General features: G+C 40.7%; 1 protein-coding gene across 1 annotated transcript; it reads left to right on the forward strand.

Moving 5' to 3' along the window:
• Positions 1–7,024, forward strand: LOC109498699 (beta-defensin 130B-like). The gene is made up of 2 exons (XM_019828211.3): positions 1–58; positions 6,734–7,024. The coding sequence occupies exons 1-2, from the start codon at positions 1–3 to the stop codon at positions 6,913–6,915; spliced, it is 240 nt and encodes a 79-aa protein (XP_019683770.1). The 3' UTR covers positions 6,916–7,024.
• Positions 7,025–24,361: the final 17,337 nt, after the last annotated feature.

The raw sequence follows: 24,361 nt of genomic DNA on the forward strand, positions 1-24,361 counted from the left end.
ATGAGACTCCATTCTCTTCTTTCTGTTCTTCTCCTCTTTGTGACTATAATACCAAAAGGTAAGATGGTGAATAACTGTTGGTATCTTAGGAGGTCTACTGGGATGCTCCATTATATTGTGGCCATTTTAACTCAGACCCTAATGCACAGCCTAAGAATTCAGAAGCCCATCATGATCATCTCCTTTAGAACTGATGAAGCCAGCACTGCAAAGTAGAATGACGATTTCCATCAACAGAAAATGGGATCCAAGAGGTTCATGGTTAGAACGTGCAGCTCAAATAAAGATAGAGGAGGAGAAGCTATGACATGTGACTTAAGCCTTAGCAAACAAATCAAGTAGCCTTTACCAGGGTCCCAATCTCCATAAAGGAGAGTACAAATGACTACTGGTTTAAACTTGGTTAGTGAATAGAAGTGATGTGGAGTCTATTGGAGAAGTTAGGTCCCTAAGACAGAGCTCCGCAAAAAAAAAAAAAAAGAACTGCACCAAGTTATTAAAAACAAACAAACAGAAAAAACAAAAATAGGGAGCAGAGGAATTTGGAAAAAGCATAAACAGTGGAATAAAACATCAATGGCAAAATTTTAAGCATAAGGCAAAATATGAAGAAAGCATTTTAAGAATATGAATTATATCCTTAGAACCCATGATTCAGAAGTTTGAATATTAAAATGTAGAATCAAAAGAAAAGGGGGAATGTGGTCATCTTCAGTCTGGTTCAACCAGATCCTTGTAAGAACTGATAAAATTCCTTTGCCTACTGTTAATGACAGGATGTCCACAACTCTCAAAATTATGTCTGTGGTCATTGAACACAGATCAGGTCTGGATAACTCTCTTTATTTGTTGGTTCATCTCTAAGATTCTTTATAATCAACGATACTCATTTGTTTGACCTTCACCTACTCTGTGGATCTGTTGGGATTCACCTGACATACAGCTCTCTCCAAATGAGGGAGTTTATGTAATTCTCATTTGGTTCTCAATTCTCTCAGAAGAAGACACAGCTTGAGGGAGACACACTTGTAGTGACATCTAATGTAAAATCTCACAATGATCATGGATTAAAATCAGAAGGCAATTTAATGGCTAATTCTTTAATTTTACAGATAACAGAATCTGTTTCCACGTAAAGAATATGATTTTACTGAGGTCACACAGGCGGTGGCAACATGCACCTAGAACCATCTTTAACCTGGGTCAGTGTTGTTTCCATCAATCTACAGGTTTGGATAGCCTATAAAATAGTAACCCTGATTTCTGTCAGGCTTTTTACCTCAAAATCTCCTAACTAAATACTGAGGAGCCTAACGAGGTTCCTATGTTTCCTCTTTTGGAAGACATAATGTCTGTGAAACATCTTATTTTACTTACCTCCAAATTCTTTCCTTCAGTGTCTGAGGTAGGCATGTCAAATGGGATAAATGTTGTGGCACTATTATGGGACTATTAATGGTAGTCTTTAGATTTTCCTGATCTGTGTTTCTTAAAAGTTGATAAATGGCTATAAGTTCTCAGATAGCAGAAAGCATTTGGCACCAGAGAATTACGCCTGCGTGGTTGATAAGCGAACAGGTTTTGCTCATGCTTGCTCTCCCCTACCTGAGCTAAATTCAGTTCAGCATAAATCACTGTCTCCTCCCAAAGTCATAGCCTATGTTATGAGCTGGATCTTTTTTTAAAAAAGGTTAATGAGAGATAGATCTCCTTGAAGTAGAGTTTAGCCAAAACCCCCCATTCTAGTGGAAAAAGGGATATGGCAAGGGCGGGAAGCAAATTGAGAAAAAGCTTGTCCTAGACCAAAGGCAAGAAATAACTTGTGGGAAAACAGGATTCTAGGAAACGTAGGCCTAACATTTAGAGAAGGTACGAAAGTAATGACAAGACTGGAGACCCACAAATACAATAGTACATCCAAAAGCAAGGCAGTCATAGATACTACAGAGTCAAAAAAAAAATAGACCGCAGTCAACAGGTTTTAGAAGGAATAGGAGAGTGAAAATGTGTGTGGGGTCAAAGAATACCTTATTGCATTCAATGGTAACAAATATTTATTGAGCACCTCTTACTATACAAACACTGTGCATTTCAAAAATACAGGAGATAGTGGGAAACAAAGGAAAGTGTCTTCCCATGATATAAAAGACAGATATCTGTCAAATGATTACACAAATTAATATATAATTATAAACGTTAATAAGGACAATAGAGAGGGACAGAGTATTACAAGTGCCTATAACATGTGGTCATTGTCTTGTTTGCAATGTCAGAGACTTCCTTGAGGCATGCCCAAAGCAGAAAGAGAAGTGTTAGTTAAGCAGTCAACACCTCTGGTAAAGAAAGAAGCCAGTGCAACGTCCCTGATGTGGAAGAACACATAGTGTGCCCAAGGAACTGCAAGAAGGCTTCTGTACGAGAGCACTGGTTTATACTAGAAAATGTGCCAGGCGTTGCATGGAATTATGCGCAAGTGAAAGTTGGCACAGACACTAAGTTTGTAGGAGGGCATTTTAAGAACAAGGAAGGCAAGACAATCAGATGTTACACGTGGGTAACAGAAATTACTGGTATCTAAATCACATGGGGGTTCACAGTTTATGCACCCAGAGTGGGCTCATCTATGGGTTCTCAGCAGCCTGCAAGTCTGAAAAGTCCCTTGACAAACTTTTCCTTTGTTTCACCATTTCAATGTCCTGCCCTCAGTGTCTCTCTTCCTGGTTCCACTGCAGAAGGAGTTTTGAGTTAATAGCAGCTTCCCTCTTTCTAATCTTGGGAGAATCCTCTTTTGAGGTAAACACAATGAATTAAGCCTGAGAAACCACCAGCAACTGTGTGAAAATAGAGAAAATGTATAAAAAACAATCATAAGGAATCAGGAAATCAAAATTTGTAACTTTTCTATCTTACACTTGCTGTGATCTAATGGTAAATAAGCCTACTCTAGCTCTATGGGGATTCTCTAGGTCATGATCTTCCTTGGACTTGAGAACTTGTACTGTCCCAAATTCTTCCATCTTTTGTGCCTCCCTCTTTAATTTGAATAAGGCCCCTCTGGAGTCTTCCCAAAGCAAGTTCTTACTCGAGGCACCAAGATCTGCACTCCTTAAGGTAGGATTCTAAAGTGTAAGACAAATCTAGCAAAAGTGGTGAGGAAAGTGCATCACTGAAGGTGTGAGGGACTCAGAATTTACAGACAGAAACCATCGGGGCCAATGATAATAGATGTGGGTCTGGTTGAGAGGGAGCACAACAGACCCTACTTCAACACTAATCTCAGTGATAAGCCTGGAGGACACCGTGCTAAGGGAAATAAAGCAAAGAGGACAAATGCTGCATGATTCCACTTAGATGAGGTATCTAAAATAGTCCAGCTTCTAGAAATAGAGAGTAGAACAGTGGTTGCCAGAAACCAGGGGAAGGGAGAAGCATGGAGTTGCTTTCAGTGGGTGCAAAGTTTCAGTGATACAAGATGAATAAGTTCTGGAGACAAACGGTACACCACTGCGCCTGTCGTAACAACACTGCATTGTGCACTTACAAATTTAAGAGGGTAGGCCGTTAGGGTTCTTACCACAATTTGAAAAAAGAAAAGGTGAAGGATAGGAGGGTATTGGGAGTTGGGGGCAGAGTTGGGGGTGGAGTCGGGGGCAGAGTCAGCCTCCCCACAAACATGACAAGAATCCTTCAGAGGTATGCCTTTCAGGACATGTTCTTCCTGCAGATCACCTCTCCTTGTGTCTCCCAAATCACTTATGCCAAGCGGATGGATGAGACAAAGATTCCATAAGTCTGCAGAGGAGGGAGTAACTTTCAAATGGCCAGGTCTCTTGTGAATAGAGGATACTGAAGTTGCATGGGAAGGTCACGGTACTTTACTTTTGCAGTTGAGCTGTTCTTAGCCACATTATGAAATAAGGCCTAGAACCCTCTTTTGGTCAAAGAAAAGGAATTTCGTTGTTAGTTGGCTAGATGTTGCCTCTTGGTACTGATGGTTAATTGCCAAAATGTTTGAGCAGTTTAATAATATCACATTCTTCAAAATCTTAATTTTGATCCCCACTGTGACTCTTGATCTGGAATCTATTGGGTGTCTAAAATAAATCCCATAATCTTAGAAATTCAGTGAATACTAAATAACTTTTACTCACAAATTTTCTTTGGAGGAGAATTGAGTACTGAGGTCATGAAGAATTTTATTGATGGCATTTACAAAAAAAAAATCAAATTAAAAAAGCCACTGTCTTCATGAAGGAAATTTCTCCAAAGAAACTACATAATCCAAATGAGAAAATGTTGGGTTTATCAACCTACAGTCCAATGAATGTTAAATAATCACTGCTTGAGCATATCTTCATATGACTCTGAAAAAGAGTCCATGACATCCTAGAAAAGAATATATATGTATTTTATATATATGTATGTAAATTACACACACACACACACACACACACACACACACACACTCTTGAGAGTAGGGACGTAAAGAGGTTAGAATGGCATAACTGTTAAATTGATTCATTAGCCCCCTGAGAATTAAGAAAATTATAGAATTCTTCTTATACTGACTCTGGAGAATAACATAATATTTAACCAGCACGTTGGACAGGAGCAGAAGAAAGCTTGAACTCTATTTTACCTACAGAAAAGAAAACTACCCATCTATTTCTTCATGGATAACGTTCCAGGAAGAGCCCACCCCATTGAAACCCTGTCCCCCATCACCAGAAGAAAGAGAACAGCTAATGACTCAATGTGTTCTCATGCTGAGAAAATCATGTCCTTTTTGAGGTTAGAAGTACGTTCCATTCTGTGGTCTTTTCTTTTAGTGCAATTCTGAGTTTTCCCCATTTCATCCATGGAAATTTATGTTGTGATACCATATGAATACCATATCTACATTTTCTTTACTCAACAGCAATTATTAAACATGTATCTCTTCTCCTGCTACATGTGACATAACCATCTGAACACATTAATATCATGTAAATTCTGAAATCGACTAGATCATTCTCCTCTATTGCCCTATTGTTCCAATAAGTGAAAATAAGTGTTGATATCTAGGGAGAAATTCCCTTCTTTATGAACCAGGTAATTTACTATTATCTTCTTGACTTGAAGTAGTGCCTAGCAACAAATGTATGTCAGTCATTGTTGGAAGGGAGACTATAACTCTTTGGTTTCCTGTTCAGATGACACTTTCTGAAATTAAGCTTCATATTTAGTGGAGGGCACATCACTGGGAGGATGAATTGCTCTGATCCTTTCGATTCAAGCAAGAGGCATCTGCCAAGAAGAGAGACCGGTACTACCCTACACCACACACTATGTCGGGAAGTTGAGCTTTCCAGCATAATGGGTGCCAAGACTACCCCACTGCTTCTCACTGTGGCCTTCCCCATTCCAAGAACTCTAGACTTTAGCTTCTTTAGAAAACCTGAAAATGTCCCCACAGGTGACATTAAGCACACGAATAAATTTATCACGGGAGAGACTAGTAGCCATCTATAGGACCGATGCACAGCTGAGCACAAGCCTTTGCTCAGTGTAGATGAGGCAGCCAAGCCAGTGCCTCGCACAGCTACCTGGTGGGAACTTAGGTTCTCTTCCTGAAAGACAGACACTTCATCCTCCAGAACTGGCAAAGCAGGCACAGCGCTACAAGATTTTGCCCAACTCCCCAGCCTGAGGACAGGATGTGTCACGAGCTGGCACCAGACAGGATCCTGTGGCAAAGGTACAATTGTCTCACACAGGTTCTGAAAATTCAGTTGTGTTGGTTTATTTGGCTATTATCTTTCTTCAGAATGGAGAAACCAAAAAGGAGGTCAAACTCTTAGTTAAGAGGTAGAAGTGAGGCAGCAAAGGAGCCAGTTAAGGTTAATAAGTTACAGGTTGGTAAAGACAACATGTGGGTTGACAGGATGGTTCAGGGACTAGTGACTATTAATGAACATGAACGGTGTGTCTTTTATGTAACATCCACCAGGTGCACAGGGGAAAGAAGGAACCCTAGTTGTGCCTGAAAGGCTACAGGAAGGATCTAAGACTAAAGGAAGTTACTCTCTTGAAGCACGTACTTAGTCACATACTTCTTAGTGGCCAACTGAATTAGGAAAACATATATTTAAGGAAAAATACATTTCAGCTTTCGAGAGAAATTCTCTTCATGTATCTACAGATAAGGGGCACTGAGCAACGTAGAAAATGTGTTTCTTCCATAGCTCTGCAGTGGGGGAATTAGGGAAGGTGGATGTTGTAAGCCTGGATGGGGTGGTCAGCACAGATGTGGAGATTGAGAGATGCATACTTCCTCTGAAATCGTACTTTTAGTGAAGATATTATTGGCATTTGGGGCAGGACAATTCATGAGGTGGGAAATCCAATTACCTTGTACTTGACCCACTAAATACCAAGGATGCCTCCCTAGTCATGGTGACACCAACAAATGGATCCATCTCAAAATGCACTGCCCCCTATGAGGACAACTCTCTCAAGCTTCTAGAAATCAGCCTACCCACACCAGGATATGTATAGCCCTGCACTCGAAGCCCTCCTCCCTCCAAAGAACACTACGCTTTTGCCGAAGGGCCTGGGCTTTTCCTTTAGGTAATATCATCTCTTCTATCCTCAGGCCATCCTCTGTAAATGTATTGCTTTATGTGCAACACGATAATTTGATGGTGGTTTAATCTGATGCTGATTTAATGATATCCAATCTCTTTCTGTGCAGCAAGGCCTGGCATGATCCCGGGGAAGAAACAGTGTGTTCTTCTGAAAGGGGTGTGCAGAGACGGAGGGTGCACCTCCACAGATGATACCATTGGTGAATGCAATGATGAGAAAAAGTGTTGTAGAAAGTGGTGGATATTTTATCCCTACGCAACACCGGCTCCCAAAGCAAAATCTCCTTAGTGCGAACAAACTGTAAGCCCTTCGAACTCCAGAACACAGGGATGAGTTTTGTAGCTTCCTATTTAACCCGGCTTGTTTATCTCCCTTGACTGGAAATAAATGTCCTAAATCCACATGTACTCCTTCCTGGGGAACTTCTTCTCGATGTACATGCAAGCCTCTCAGGAGCTATAAGACCAAACTTCATGATAGAGGAATCTCATACCCTAAAGCTATTTATAGAACATTTCTTAAGAATGATAAAGATAGGGGCGCCTGGGTGGCTCAGTTGGTTAAGCGTCCGACTTCAGCTCAGGTCATGATCTCATGGTTCGTGAGTTTGACCCCTGCGTCCGGCTCTGTGCTGACAGCTCAGAGCCTGGAGCCTGCTTCGGATTCTGTGTCTCCCTCTCTCTCTGCCCCTCCCTTGTCCCTGTCTCTCTCTCTCTCTCTCTCTCTCTCTTTCTCTCTCAAAAATAAATATTTAAACAATTATTTAAAAAAGAATGATAAAGTTAAGAAATTTAAATATGTAAAATAGTAAGGATACGAAATAGCAGGCCGGTAGTGTTTGATTATCTCAAGTGGATTATCAACCTTCCTCACCACCTGATTCTGTACAAATACCATCTCATTACTGATAGAGACCTCTCTGAGTGATGGGGAGGAAGGTGTCCTAACCACGTGATCTTGCTGGCACTGCCCCCGGGAATTAGGCACACTGCACCAGCCAAGGCAATAGGGAACTGAGGCTGGCCTCCCCAGCCTGGCCAGACAGCGCTGGTGGAGTGGCACAGGACAACTGCTCCCAGCCAGTAGGCTGTCTGCTCAGAGGAGCTGAGAATTCGGCGGGCCCTGATAGTTCTTTCCAGATTTCAACATTAGATAATTCCATCTTCTGGCTGGAATAATTCCCACCATAGTAACAATTCTGGATGATTTCTACTTTATGGCTAAGCAAACTAAAGGGCAAGGGACCAGGAATGTTACATGACATGAGTTCCACAAAGACGGAAACAATTACCCCACAAATAATTTTCAAGGCTTTCATTTCTGTTTTTTTATACATTAAAAATTTTTTTAAAATGTTTATTCATTTCTGAGAGACAGAGAGAGACAGAGCATGAATGGGCGAGGGGCAGAGAGAGAGGGAGACACAGAATCTGAAGTGGGCTCCAGGCTCTGAGCTGTTAGCACAGAGCCCCGCATGGGGCTCAAACTCACAAACCGTGAGAAAATGACCTGAGCCCAAGCCATCCATGGGTAAGCCATCCATGCAGCCCTTACATTTTTTAACGTTTATTTATTTTGAGAGAGAGAGAGCACAAACAGAGAGAAAGGGAGAAAGAGAACTCCAAGCAGGCCCCTCACTGACAGTGCATAGCCTGACATGGAGCTCAAACTCACAAACCTTGAGACCATGATCTGAGCCAAGATCAAGTGTCAGACACATAACTGACTGAGCCATCCAGGCTCTGAAGACTTTTCTTGACCATAAAGCCTATGGACAATAGAGAAAGGTGGGTTATCCCTCTTAATATTCATTAGGATTTTTGTTTCTATTATTCACGTGGATATCAGTTGTCCACAGACCATAAATGTGTTGCATACAAAAGCCACCTTCCTCCCTGTCTGTGTGGTCAGGATGCCACACTTCAGTCTCCTAACACCCTGTGCCTATGAGGGAAGATTCTGGAGTCAGGCATACTTAATTTAAACTGTGGTTCCCTTGCTTATCAGTCACATGACTCTGAACTATTTAACCTTCATTTGCCTTAAAATTCTTCTTCAATAAATGAGCAAAATAAACAATTTAACTTCTGGGCTCGTGTTAAGGACTGAATGAGATCGAGTACAAACAGCATGTGGGACACACAGGGTGAAACCCAACGGAATCCAGCCACTAGTAGTTTCTCTTGTTACTAAAACACTGAGGGGAAAGAAACCATCATGTGTAGTCAGACAGTCATGTTAGTATATTATTATATGAGACATAGTTTACTAGTTTAAAGTGAATAAAATGCCACAAAATACATTCAATATTGAAAGAATATATACGGCGGGGGGTGGGGGGGCATGATCTTGCAGCTCTTGTGAGTTCAAGCTCCTCACTGAGGTCTGTGCTGACACCATGGAGCCTACCTGGGATTCTCTCTGCCTCTCTCTCTCAAAACAAATAATTAATTTTTTAAAAATTAAAAAAAAAGAATATATGGGAAAACAAAGATTTCTTTGACATTTCAGGAGAAACTATATGCGAAAAGTTATAGTTTATATTATAATTACCATTACTTTCTGATAGTCAAAGCTTTGTTTAACAAATATGTCTGTTTACTCCTATGCAAACTGAAATTAAATAAGCAAGTCAGAGAAAAAAATTAAAGGGAAGTTTCATCATGACTGATAATGAAGCTGAAATACACACATTTCATTAGCATTAGACAATCCTTTCTAACGACATCACCAATTAAAATAAGTAACAATATCAAGGGGGAGGGAGTGAGATGACAAAGGAATCTAGAATTTTATTTTATTAATGGTGTGAAGGATGGTTAGCTTCTCTGAAAAATGGTTTTTCCCAAAGCCTCAGTTCTCTGTTCTTTCTGGTCTTTAGATCACATAAAGAATTCAAAGGTTTCTTTTCAGCTCTTTATTATTACTTAAAATGCCTATTACATAGGCATATACGTGCCTATGCACACAGTAACGCTTGGTTTCACACCTGGAAACACATACAAAATACAATTTGAAATTATTAGCCATAGAAAAATGCAATAAGCCGTTACTGAAGCCAGTATATGATGTCAACAGTGTACTGACTGGAACATTAATGAAACTTCAGAGTGTCTCTTCTCCTTTGATTCAGAAGGACTCACAGGAACAGCCCATGCCCTTTGTCTCGGTTAGACCCAGTTGAGGCATCATTTGAAATGTGTGAGCAGGGACGTAGCATCACAACTGGATCCCATTCACAGTTCTAGCCAGATGCACCAGCAGAGTAGGAAGTGATCCCCATCAGTCATTTCAGACAGAACATATTAAAATTTCATTAAAATTCAAATATGTTTTCTGGAAGGGGTAATAATGATGGGCAATTATCCTTCACTAATATGCTTGTATATTTGATGCTAGTAGGTAGCTACTCCATTATTTCATAAGCGTTGGAAAGAGTATTAAAGAATATCAGTAAAATATTAAAGAACATCAGTGAATTAAATCAGAAAGCCTTGAGTCTACACTCTAGAGCAGCAGTATCCACCAGAACTTCCGATGATGATGGGAATTCTCTATTTCTGCATTGTCCACTAGCCACATGTGGTTGTAGAGCATTTGGAAAGTGGCCAGTGACTGAGAAGATGAGTTTTTATGTTAGTAAATCTTAAACAGCCACATGTGGCTAGTGACTCACATCACACAGCTTTAGAGCACTGAACTGGTGCACGGTGGTACCTGGGCTCTGGACCATACTGAAGTCTGCCCGCACTCAAATCTCAACTCCATTCCTACCAGTTGCGTGACGTGGGTAGGTTATATGACCCTTTGGTGCCTCAATATCTTATTCTGGAAAAATAAGGAGAATGATGGCATTTACTTCATTACTTGTTAGGAGGATCACATAAATTTGCATATAAAAAGCCCTTAGAGGAGTTGTCGCATTTATCATGAGGGCAATGCTCACCCATCCTGGGTGTTGGGGGGTGGGTGGGTGGTGAGAAAAGAAAGTGGAGGGGCATTGGAGACCCCGGGGCATCTAGTTCCTTCCCAGTTTCATCCTAGAACTAGCCTTCCAATCCCTGAAACAGTTACGTTATTTTTTTTTTTATGAGTTCAAAGAGCTCTATCTGCAAGGTGCCAGGAACGAAAATTTAGGACATGGCTTTCCACAACTAAAGTTACACTGGAGAAATATGTTCTTACACATTGAGGAAAAGTTCTAGAATTAAAAGAATCACAAGCCAAAATTTGTCAGCTCCCTCGTGAATCATCTGGAGACACTGTATTCCTAAGCTGCCTATATGACACCTGTGGGAAGAGAATGAAAGGAGTAAGTTTTAGGAGCTCCCCTGAAATAATAAGGGAAGGTACAAAAGAAAAGGAACCTGTGTTGGCTGAAAGGACACAATCTCAAGGGCAGACTCAATCCCATGTGGGAGCAAACTGGAAAATCTCTGACTGAAATGAACTCATTTTCTCAGCCTAGTCTTCTCCACAGAGAATACACTACTACAGATTAGAAATTCGGTTGTGTTGACAGGACTCCTAAACTCTGAGTAACCTGGGGGGATAAGAGGGCCTATAAATCTTTCCTCTTCATAGTGAATCCGTTTTATGATCACGTTTTCTTCTCGGCCAGACCTTCCATCAAGCCACTCAGAAGACAGAAATTTTGGGGGGGGACCAAAGAAGAGACTCAAAATTCGTTTGGATAAAGGGGTGTCTTCTAGGGGTGTGAAGGTTTGTGCGTGTTTGTGCGTCAGTGTTGGTGCCTGGGGGTGTGGGACAGAGCATCTCAGGTAAGGAGAGAAAGGGGAGTTTGGAAAGGTTTAGTCACACCAAAAGGCTGAGAGTGAAGTACAACTTTGGTGAAATATTAGAACAACTGGCAATAACAATGCAATGAGCTACCTTTTCCAGGGAGGGGCAGAGAGAGGGAGAGAGAGAATCCCCAGAAGACTCCACACTGTCAGTGCAGAGCCTGATGCAGGGCTCGGTTCCATGAAACGTGAGATCATGACCTGAGTGGAGTCGGATGCCTAACTGACTGAGGTGCCCGGGCACCTCAACGTAACTTTTAAATAACCACCTTGACGACTAAATGTATATGTGTGCCTACTGGGCACTGAACAGCCTCTTCAAATCTCGGACACAGATTTCCTGCTCCACATTGAGCAGGTCTGTCACCGAAAGGAACCTCGGCCAGGTCTGGTGTTGACACTATGAAGCACTTTGAACCAGCCATTCTTGCAGTGTCCAACAAACACTCAGCTTCTGCCTTTCCACTGAATTGCTTAAATATTTCATGGTACCCTTGGAACCGGCTGGGGAGCACGGGGATACCTCGTCACGCAGCTTGTGAACCACTACTGCTGGTGTTTTTTAAATGTCTACCCTTTGCTCCAGATTATGACCATCCTGAGGACAGGAACTGTGTTTTATTTGCCGCTTGTCTATGCAGATTGCCACACTGTGGGTTGTTAAAAATTGTTGAATCAATGGATGGTATGGGCTGAGTAGACAAGCGGCCGTAATTTTTGGGTTTTACGGTTACAATAGATGACCCATGAAAACTTGTCTATTGCACTTCACTAATGACCCAGACAAGGCCGTCACTGACTTGATGCAGAACAAGGAGGCTGAAAAGTGACACATTAGGAACGTGGACCGAGCCAGAAAAGGGAGTTTCTTAGTGCCTGGCCAGAGAGGAAACAATGACCACTGGAGACAGAATCATAGGGTTACTTCCTACCAGGCTTGGCCTGCACACCAAGAGCACATTCTCTGATCCCGTCAGGATCATACACTCGGTGGCAGAAAGGACTTCATTAGCAACACCAAACGTTCTGCTCAGAGTGATACTCCTCCCGAAAGCTGAGTGGGATATGCCGGGATCAGCCCAGGAGCTAGTTTCTTTCTAGGTGCCGAGAGTTCTGGAGAACTGTCTTCATGGTCGATCACATTCAGTCTACTGTTCAACACTGTTTAATGTTTCAAACAGCATTTCTCGAGTTATTTTCTGACAAATATCACTGCTCTAAGAGATGTAAATAAATATGCTGTGATACACATTTGAGAGCCAGAGGACAGCAAAATCCAGCTCTTGAGAGAGTCACAATAAAAATCAGCCATTAGAAGATTAGAACTAATTCGGGACTTCTCAAAGTTTCTGATATATTCTTATATGTATTAAATATGTATAATAAAATTACTATGATAATAAATTATTGTTGAATGCTTAATAGGTGCCAAGTTTGGAAAACTGTTTCTGTAAAAGGTCAGATAGTAAATATTTTAGGATTTGCCAGCCACATACAGGCTCTGTTGTGTATCTTTGTTTTTTGTGTGCTTGTTTATTTGACATGAAAAAACAAATCTTAAATCTCTCAGGTTTAAAGTAGGTTTTTGGCTCCTGAGAAAATTCAGCAGCAAACAATAACAATTTTCTTTTTAAAATTTCTTTATTTTTTTCATCACAAAAATTTTTTTAATGTTTATTTATTTTTGAGAGAGAGAGAGAGAGACAGAGCACGAGCAGGGGAGGGGCAGAGAGAGAGGGAGACACAGAATCAGAAGCAGGTTCCAGGCTCTGAGCTGTCAGCACAGAACCTGACACTGGGCTTGAACTCATGAACCCTAAGTTCATGACCTGAGTTGAAGTTGGATGCTTAACCGACTGAGCCACTCAGGCGCCCCAAACAATACCAATTTTCTACTTATGTGGAACTTTCTTACATTCTTGTGGGAGAGAAAGACATTAAGCTAATGACCAACTAAGCCTATAATATACATATACACATATACACACATGTACACATACATATGTATATACGTATATAAAACATGCACACACACACACACACACACACGCACACACGCATACACAATTTGAGCTGACAAGAGTGGAGGGGTGTGACTTTACAGCCCCTGGCAGGAAAGGGGTTCTGAAAAGCTGTCGTGAGTGAGCCCTGCAGGACAGGGGTTGAGCTGCGCAAGTGTCTGGGGAAGAACATGAGTGGTCCTGGGGTGCTTCCATGTTTAAAGACTGAAAAGAAGCTGATGTGGCTGGAATAGAGATGGTGAGGGGCTGAGTGGGAAACAGAGAGCTCAGCAGGGGAAAAGTGAAATCAGGCTTCACAGAACATAGAGCTCTGCATTTTATTCTGACGGTCACGGGAAACGGGGTGGATTTCGGCAGCAGGGGACTCGCCCAACTGTGCTCCAAGAAGACCACTCTTGCCTCAGGGTGAGGAACAGACTGAGGGTGGTGAAATGGAACTGAATCAGAGAGACAACAGAAGCTGGTGACAATGCAATGGGGGTGGAAATGGACTGGATTTATAATGTATTCTGGAGCTCGAGGAACGACGTTTTCCAAGTGATTGGAAGTGACCGGAAGAAGTGTTGAGGCTGACTCTCAGATCCATTGGCCAGAGCAATGCATCCTCCAGGGGGATGGAGATGACGTGGGCGAAACTGGCCTGCAGATGGGCAACCCCGTGTCAGGTGAGTTTAGCTCCAGATGTGTAATGACACACAACTGGGAAAATCAGGTGGGTCAACAGGTACTCAGGGTTGCAATTGCAGTGAGGTCAGCGTTGAGATACACATTTGGGAAATAGCACTTACTTAAAGACAGGGCACTGACAGATTCCTTCAGAGTCAGTAGAGACTAAATTCTGAGGCACTGCCCTGTGGAAGGGTCAGGGAGAGAAAGAGGAGAATTAGTTTACTGAGAAAAAAGAAAACTAGAGTGTGCTGAAAGCCAAGAAAGAAGTTTCAGAAAAGAAGCAGTGACTCTAGAATGTCTTTTTTTAATTTCCCTAAGAAACACCTGTTACCACCCAGTTTCTAAGTTGTCGTCACTTGCTAAGGCTGCTGTAACAGAGTACCACACACTCAGTGATCTCAGCAACAGAACTGTACTGCCTTCCAGTTCCGGAAACTAGAAGTCCAAGATCAAGGTGTCTGTAGGGACGCTTCCTTCTGAGGCCGTGAGGGAAAATGTGTTCTAGGTATCTCTCTCAGCTCTGGGAGGTCTGCTGGCATCTCTGGTGTTCTTGGCTTGGGGAAGCATCAACCCATCTTTGCCTTCCCGTCATCAGGTGTTCTTCTGTGTGTGTGTGTGTGTGTGTGTGTGTGTGTGTGTGTGTGTCTATGTGCAAACGTCTTCTCTTTAGACATATGCTGGTCATACTGGAATAGACACCCACCCTGTGACCTCTGTTAACTACTTACAGCTGCAGTGACCCTATTTCCAAATAAAGTCGCATTCTAAAGTATTGGAGGTAAGCACCTTGACATGTGAATTTTGGAAAGATTCAATCTATAACCCTACTTCTACATGTAATATGATTTGGGAATAGCTGGTTTGTGCATATTTAATAAAGCCAACGCTTGGAAAATATAGGATTAAAAACGTTTGCCATGATAGTATAATTAAAAATTTTTTAATGTCTATTTATTTTTGAGAGAGAGAGACACAGCATGAGTGAGGGAGGGGCAGAGAGAGAGGGAGACACAGAATCCGAAGCAGGCTCCAGGCTCTGACTGTCAGCACAGAGCCTGACGCAGGGCTTGAACCCATGAACCATGAGATCATGACCTGAGCCAAAATCAAGAGGCGGATGTTCAACTGACTGGGCCACTCAGGTGCCCACAATCTTTTTTTTTGGTTTAAATCAAGTTTGGTTTAGTTCAGTCACATTGAAATTTCCTGAGATAGCAAACTATCAGCTACTAATATTTCAATAATAAGGTACCTAGAACATTCTGGAATTTTTTTCTTATGAGTATAAATGGTTTGATTATTCATAATTGTGAAGATATTCTTTATAACTGAGGAACTTCATATGTATCATGCTGAGTACTAGTTATGTTTAAGGGGAGACTAGAGATAAATGTCAAAGGTTGAAAAGACAAGCTGATTTTTTATAGCAATCTCTAGAAATGGCATTTTGAAATGAATACTTCATTTCTGTTTGGTTATTATAATCTCTTTCTTTCCCTTACAAATCAAATGCACTCAAAACCAAACAAGGATTCAATAAAGAACAGCTTTGGCTAATGTAGGCCCTATTGGATTTGAATAATTCAAACCAATCTGTTCCTTTTAAGTTATATTTAATTGACACTCTGTCATTTTATTAAATTTTCAAGAAAACCTAAACAATTTTAAAAGCTTTTAAATATGACACAGTTTACCACAGAAGAAACACTTATTTTTTTTAATGTTTATTTTTATTTGTGTGTGTGTGTGTGTGTGAGAGAGAGAGAGAGAGCGCACGCGGGCACACGGGCACACACAAGCGGTGGAGGGGGAGGGAGAGAGGGGACTGAGGATCTGAATCAGGCTCTGCACTGACAGCAGAGAGTCCCATGTGGGGCTTGAACTCACAAACCATGAGATCATGACCTGAGCCAAAGGCGAATGCTCAACCGAGCCAGCCAGGCACCCTGGAGAGTATATTCTTTTAAATTCTTATGCTCATTAAACCCAGAAGGGGCACACAATTTGGGAAATAGTATGAGATGAAGAATAGGGGCCATAAGGCTGTGGGGGTGAAGCAACCTGTCTGTGTAGCCGGGCTCAGCACAGCAGACTCTGCCCCTCAATCCAGGAGGCTTGGCCGAACTCAGCCAGTCACAGTTCCCGCTCTCGAGAAAGGACAAGCAATGACATCTTGTGGCTGCCAGACTTTTTCCACTTTTGACAATTCTGAGTTTCCAAGACAGCTAAAAGTTGTAGCTGTTTTGGCAGAATACATAGCGTTTCGTAAAAGAATTGGAAATCTCTAATACGAAAAATAACAGGTTCAGATTGCATGCTAATGGAATGAGAGATTTAAACATAAAACTGAGTAAGACACATCTAGTTTCCTTTTCCCATAAAACTAACACTTAATGTGATTCACAACTGACCACCATGGGGCTCCTGGGTGGCTCAATCAGTTGAGTGTCCAACTCTTGGTTTCGCCTCAGGTCACGATCTCACGGTTCATGGGATCGAGCCCTCCGTCAGGTTGACAGTGCAGAGCCTGCTTGGGATTCTCCCTCCCTCTCTCTCTTCTCCTTCTGCTCGCTCTCTCTCTCTCTCTCAAAATAAATAAATAAACTTAAAAAAACTGACCACCTAAAGTAAAATGCTAAAAATAAATTAGAAATGGGTATTTTAAATTCTAACAATGTATACAATTTAACATCAATAAATACAGTTAAGTTGACAACCCCAAGTACTTGCTACAGGTTCATGACTCGGTTAATAGAAACCATTAGCACAATGTCCATATTATGTGAAGCAGTCCAAACCAATCATCTCTAAACCATAGTTCTTTGGTCAAGATTCAAAAAAAAGCAACAAGGGAGGAAAAAATGTAATTGGTAACTTTACCTCCAACAGCTGTGCCAGTCTGCCGTAAACACATAGGCACCCATCATATTTAGTCAAAACACTAAAGAAAAAGAAAGGCTTAGATTCCTCCCATGGTTTCATGAGCTTCTCAGACTGAATGAAAGTATTTTTATATGCCAACTCATTATTTAGGAACTCTATTAAAAGCCATCATTTTCTTATAGTAAGTATTAAAAGAACTAGGAAGTTTCAAGGGCACCTGGGTGGCTCAGTTGGTTAAGCGCCTGACTTTGGCTCAGGTCACGATCTCACGGTTCATGGGTTGGAGACCCACGTTGGGCTCTGTGCTGACAGCTCGGAGCCTGGAGTCTGCTTCAGATTCTGTGTCTCCCTCTCTCTCTGTCCCTCCCCTGTTTGCACTCTCTCTCTTTCTCCCTCCCCCGCCCTCTCTCAAGAATAAATAACTTTTAAAGAAATAGGAAGTTTCAAAAATATTTATTGTACTTTGTAGACAGATGGATATGAGGGGTAAATGAGAATCATGTTGTTCTTCCCATGCTTACCTGGATCTAATTTCCGTCTCCTGAGAATGCTTCTAGTTAAAATCATATGAACTCTTCCCAGGATCCCTGACTGGGAAAAAAAACCCTCACCCTGTTTCTATCTGAACTGTTTCTTAGTCCCTCACATCTGTGATTTTATTGAAAACCACCTGAAATCATTGGTGGAGCAAACAGGTGAGGGAAAAAACATAATAAACAAAGAATGAGATGAATAATTCTAGCTAAGTATGACAGAAAACCTACCGTATGGAAGGCAGTGTTCTAAGTGCTTTCTATGATTTAACTTTTTCTTTTTTCCCTCTAAAGACTCTATGTGGTAGACACTATGCTCGTTTCACAGATGGGAAAATGGAGAAAAAGACTGTAGAGTTATGTGGCCACGCTGGGCTTCAGATCCAGGTTCCTAAGGACTGCCACCCTGACTTAGGAGTACAGGGAAATGCTGTCGATATCCCAGCCTGGAGACGGGTCAGAGAAGGCAGTCACAGCTCAAAGCGGAAACCTCAGACAAGACTCTTGGCTTCCTAATCTCCATGGGCTCCTGTGCAGCAGAGCACTATGTATCTTAAGTTTTCTAGGAACTCAACGAGCTTTCTCTAACAGCTTTTGCCAGAAGACCACCACCCAATTGCTAATAAAATGTTTGGTAAGAAAAAGTATAATTTAATTGCAACATGCCCAACATTTCACTTGAAACCCTTAAGCTCCTAGACAACAACATGTTTTGTTTCCCCAAGCATCGTGATCATTTAACAGATAAACTACTAGTTCTGAGAAAGAGCAAACAGAAAATCAAATCACATCTAGGGTGTTTTTTCTGTTTGTTTTGTTTTCTTTCTTTCTTTTTTTAGTACAGCAGGATTTATTTCATTGTTCCAAGGCATGTCACTAAATGCCCAAGATATTCCCTAAGAGACTTCCATTTAAATTGCTTGATTTTTAAAATGTTTTTTTTTTTTTTTTGAGAGAGAGACACAGGGAGGTGGGGGGGGGGGAGAGAGAGAGAGAGAGAGAGAGAAAGAGAAAGAGAAAGAGAGAGAGAGAGAGAGAGAGAGAGAGAGAATCTCAAGCAGGCTCCACAATCGCACAGAGCCCGACATGGGGCTCAATCCCACGACCCTAGGATCATGATCTGAGTCGAAATCAAGAGTCGGTTGCTCAACCAACCGAGCCACCATGGCACTCCTAAATTGCTTGATTTTTTAAAACAAATATAACCCACCCAAACTGTGAAGGAGTCACAGATCCCACCACTTAGTGTATTTACTCTATGGAGCCTGAGGAATTTGAGATTAACTGAGCAGTTTGCAGTTGTTGGGTAGGGGGTGAGGGGTAAGCAGGAAGACTGTTAAACTACAAATAAAAAGGTTTAACATATTTTTCAAAATTCTTGAGCATTAGAATGTAGGATTTCATACTCTGATGAATGGGATTAAAATGGTCTATAGAGTAGCTTGGAAATGAGTGAGCTGGAGTTTTTCACAGTGGAGTAGGCAGTTCTGATTCCACCCTCCTTCAGGGTAGAAAAGTCCCATAAACTCATCTCTATCTCCAGAGCATTGACACCAGGTAGAAACTGTGTATAGTAATTAAAATAAAGAGAAACAATTTTCAAAGTCTGGGCAAGGATCAAGCTGCAATAAAAATCACCAATGCTTGAAACACTCAAGTGCTAATGGGAGAATTTGCTTTTAATTCCCAGTTTAAGTGGGAATGCTGCCTAATAAGGAACAGATGAATGTTTTAATTATTGCTAAGGGCTGACAAGAGGATATACTCCAAAGTATTCCATAGTCTTCCTTCATGACTGTCACTCTTTACTTCCCCTCTGGCCCCAAATTCCTCAGTTTCACCCTCAGTAACCTTCCTATACACTCATCACTGCCCCACACCCCACCCTAATCCTTGTTCTCCTTCCCCAGAGTTGCTCAGTTATTCTAAGAAAAGGCTGAAAGCTGGGATCACATTGCCTGCAGGCCTAAGGAATCGGGTGGTCCATCATTACTAATCTAAATAAATGTTCTGAGGAAACTGATTAGTCGCCTCTGACGATGCTTCTCTGCATGAGTGCTACCCATGCTCATAACCCACCATGGCATCTTAGGTGTCCAGGTGGGTTTTGAGGGTGGGACAAAGATAGGATTGTCAGATCTAGCATATAAAAATGTAGGGTGCCCAGTTAAAATGGATTTTAGATAAACAATAAATAATTTTAGCATAAAAATTATACTATATATGTCTTATGCAATATTTAGGACATGGTTACACGAAAAAAATTATTCATTGTTTATCTGAAATTCAAACTTAACTGTGTGTCCTTTGTTTTATCCGGCAAAGAGTGGGTGTCTTTCAGTGCTTTTCAATTCCCCAAACAGACACAACTACCTGTTTTGCCAGCTCTTGTTGCTGGGGGTACAAGTCAGTGAAATGGTTTAATTAGAAAATTTTATAGCATACAAAACTCAGAATGTACCTTTCTTCCTTAATAAATATGTGCATCAAGTCAACTGAATGGCCTTTTTGTGAAGAAAAGCCTCGTTCTTGGCACTAAAGGTAGTCCCTGGACCAGCATCCACATCAGCATACCGGGGTGCTTATTAGAGAGGCAGAAGTTTTCATGGTTCCAAGAAATTTTAAGGTTGTTTATTTCTATTTCTGTGAAAAAATCCCATTGCAACTTGGATAGGGATTGCAATGAATCTATAGTCGGCTCTAAGTGGTATGAACGTGTTAACAATATTCTGAACAATCCATGAACATGGAACATCTTTCCATTTATTTGCATCTTCAGTTTCTTTCACTATGTCCCATAGATTTCAGTGCACAGGTCTTTCGCTTCTTTGGGTAAATTTAGGCCTATTTATTTTATTCTTTTCTATGCTATTGTAAATGGAATTGTTTTCCTAACTTTCCTTTCAGATAGTTTATTATTAGTGTATAGAAACGTGACTAATTTTTGTATTTTGATTTTACACACAACTTTACTGTTGATTTGCTAATTACTGTTTGCTTTGTTCAAATTGAATGAGTAAAACTGATTTACCACTTACCAACAAGTTTGGTGTATTTGAAAACTAAAATAATTAGAATGTTATGGGAATTGTGTGGGAATATAAAGAGATAACAAAGGAACAGAATTTTAAGAATTTGGGGGTGCCTGGGTAGCTCAGTCAGTCAAGTGACTGACTCTTGATTTTGGCTCAGGTCATGGTCTCAGGGTCATGGGATTGAGCCCTGTGTCAGGCTCTGCACTGAGCACGGAGCCTGCTTGGGATTCTCTCTCCCCCTCTGTCTCTGCCCCTTCCTTCCTGTGCTTTCTCTCTTTCTCAAAACAAATTAATAAAAATTAAAAAAATAATTTTAAAAATTCAAAAATGGCCAAAGTAATAGGTAAAGTGTATACAAAGATAAAGTTGTATTTTGCAATCACTTAAAAAGGACACACTCTTCAACAAGTGATGTTTAAGCAGCTAGCTAACCACTTCCAGTACACCAAAACAAAATCCAACCAATCACACTTAGATGGTGAGTTAAGCTATAGAATTAAAACTCTAAAATTACTTGAAGAAAATGTGAACAATTAACCATAGAATCAATAAGAAAGGATTCTAAGGGCTTCAGAAGAAGGCTTTTCAGAATACTCAGTCCACGACACTGATGACTGAAATAGAAATAGATGTCCTCTTTTTTCAGAGCCTATAATTTTAATTTGTACAAACTATATTTGGTTCTGTTTTTCAAATAAGTCTTAAAAAAAGTTGTAACATCCTCATCAAAAAAAGGCACCGTTTAAAACTGTTTATCTAGTATTATCTAGTATTAACTGTTTATCTAGTATCGAATATTATTAATAGTATTTAATACTAAGCCAGTATGATCTAGTTTATCTAGTATTTATCTAGTATTTGCACTTATTCAAGTCATGTTCTCATTGGGCTCCACTTAGAATGTATGTCAAGCATGCGGCGCCTGGGTGGCGCAGTCGGTTAAGCGTCCGACTTCAGCCAGGTCACGATCTTGCGGTCCGTGAGTTCGAGCCCCGCGTCAGGCTCTGGGCTGATGGCTCAGAGCCTGGAGCCTGTTTCTGATTCTGTGTCTCCCTCTCTCTCTGCCCCTCCCCCGTTCATGCTCTGTTTCTCTCTGTCCCAAAAATAAATAAACGTTGAAAAAAAAAAAAAAGAATGTATGTCAAGCAGTGGCAGTTCAGTGACCAAATCGAAAAGTCATAAAACATCCTTATCGTTAGAACTTAAGGTTGTAATTTATGAACTATATTAGTTTCATAGTAATGCTACACTCAGTTACCATAAACAAGGTGGTTTAAAACAAAAAACATATGATCTTAGAGTTCTGTGGGTTAGAAGTCCAACATGGGTCTCACTGGACTAATAATCAAGATGTTGCTAGAACCACATTCCTTCTGGAGGTTCAAGGGGAGAATCTGTCCTTGCCTTCTGCTTCTGAATACTACTGGCATTTGTTGGCTTCTGGCTCCCTCCTTACATCTCTCAAGCCAGCAATGGAAGATCCAGTCCTTCTCACATCGCGACTCTCTGACCTTCCTCCCTAGTTACATCTCCCTCTGACTCTCTTTTGCCTCCATTCCATTTTCCGCTTATAAGGACCCTTGTCATTACACTGGGCCCATCCGGATAATCCAGGATAATCCCCCTATTTTAAGGTCATCTAATTATCAACTTTAGTTCCATCTGAAACTTTAATTCCCCTTTCCTTGTAACCAAACATTTCCACAAGTTCCACAAAGTAAGGCACGAACAACTTCTGGGGGCCATTATTCTGCCCATCATCAGAGCCCTGATTTATACCCTCACTTTACAAAAGAAATGGATGCCCAGGGTGATTGTGCACTCGGATTACACATGTTAACACAAAGGCCTTTGATCTCTAGCTCATTAATTAACATCTTTATTGGCATTCCAGTGATCTCCTATTGTGGTAGGTACTGTCAGAATATAAAATACTTAAATAAATCACAGTCCCTGACCTCAGAGGACTTATAAGCAACGTGTTCATGAAGCATGGAGTAGGGAGAAGAAAGAAGGAATTCTAAGCCAAAGAACATTTGTTACATCTTCACTTGACAACCAAGTAGGAGAGAATAAAATGCAACCCTTACTACTGTAATTAACAGTATAAGAGCAAACCAGCAAATGATGATTGTAGAAATATAGCACAATCATAAATTCTGGCGGCATGCTTACGTAGTTATTAAGAGCAATGTGTTCAGGCCTTAGAGCTCATTTCAACTTTTGACTGAGACTTTGAAATCAAGTAGTTATATGAAGTCTCAGTTTCCTCTTCAATAAAATTTGAGTAATACCTATTTCGATAGGCTTTGCATGAAGAGTATGTATAAAGCTTAGAACATAATGTGGCTCCTACTGAGTGTCCAATAATTGCAGGACTTATTATCATTAAAAGTTGTAATTCAAGGAAGATTATACACCATAGAAACTCACCTCTGAGCTTATACTATAAAAAGAAAGTTTAAGAGAGTGAATAATTTCTCAAGTATCTTGATAACCTAAATTCACTTACATACAGAGAACCCAGCTGTGGCTTTAATTGCCTGATATTTACATCAATTCGATTAAAGACTCTGGAAATAAAAAAAGCATTTAGTTTTTCCTGAATGTCCACATCTATAAAAGAAAGTTATAAGAATGATTTTATCAAGGAGAAGTAGATCTTTCCAGATGCTGATGGAGAACATCCTGACATACAGAATGGCCCTTGCTAGCAAATCGTATTAATAGAATAGAATCCTAAAAATGGAATATCTCCAAGTAATTTCCCATCCAAACATTAACCAAGCTCACATTTGATCCCAGAGTTTTTGTGTGTGTATATGTGTCTATCAAGAAATAAACTTTTGTATTAAATAATAAATAAACAGAAAATTAGAATTTTGTGCCCACTGTTACTTTAACTTTTTCTTCCTGAAGGCTTATATTTGTAGAATTATTGCTCACACTTCATATGCTATTCCTCACAAAACTATGCAGTGCAAGGATTTCATAGTACACTGTCAAGAAAACGATGTTAAGAGAATCAAGGAAATTACTTGGTGTTGGTATGTCGGCTCTTTTCCCCACTGACGTTTTTGTATAGTATTGCACTGCCTTGTTCTAAACACACTAGCATAGAATGTTTGCTATGTGGGTCAAAAACAATCTGCTTTCTTTGCATCCTATTAGAAAATGAAGCTGGCAAATTAAAAGACTCACTTGGGATAAGGCAGCTTTAAAATTATTGCCTAGGGGTGCCTGGGTGGCTCAGTCAGTTAAACGTCCAACTTAGGCTCAGGTCATGACCTCATGGTTCGTGGGTTCAAGCCCCGCAACAGGCTCTGTGCTGACAGCATGCAGCCTGCTTTGGATTCTGTTTCCTTTGCCCCTCCCCATCTTGTGCGTGCATGCGTGAACTCTCTCTCTCTCTCTCTCTGTATCTCTGTGTCTCTCTCAAAAATAAATAAACATTAAAAATAAAATATAAATAAAATAAAATAAAATAAAATAAAATAAAATAAAATAAAATAAAATAAAATAAAATAAATATTGCCTAATTCAAGACAAGTATGTTTTCAATATTGTGGCAGGCAAAACAATGCCCTCCCCCCAGAGATGTCCATGCTCTAATCCCCCAAACCTGTGCATATGTTAGGTGGGATTAAGGTTGCTAAATCAGCTGACCTTAAAATAGAGAAATTATCTCAGATTATTCAGGTGGGCCCCAAATAGTGACAACAGTCTATTTAAGAAGCAGGAGCCAGGAGAGTCCAGAGGACTGGTCAGAATGATCCAGTGTGAGCAAGATT

This window comes from Felis catus, chromosome B1, assembly GCF_018350175.1.
Source record: "Felis catus isolate Fca126 chromosome B1, F.catus_Fca126_mat1.0, whole genome shotgun sequence".
In the NCBI taxonomy this organism is placed as follows: Eukaryota; Metazoa; Chordata; class Mammalia; order Carnivora; family Felidae; genus Felis; species Felis catus.

What these genes read in the sequence shown, in the direction of transcription:
- LOC109498699 (XM_019828211.3), top strand. Translation starts at nt 1, where the DNA reads ATGAGACTCCATTCTCTTCTTTCTGTTCTTCTCCTCTTTGTGACTATA. An exon ending in TGTGACTATAATACCAAAAG is followed by an intron (nt 59 to 6,733) that starts GTAAGATGGTGA and finishes CTTTCTGTGCAG; the next exon opens with CAAGGCCTGGCATGATCCCG.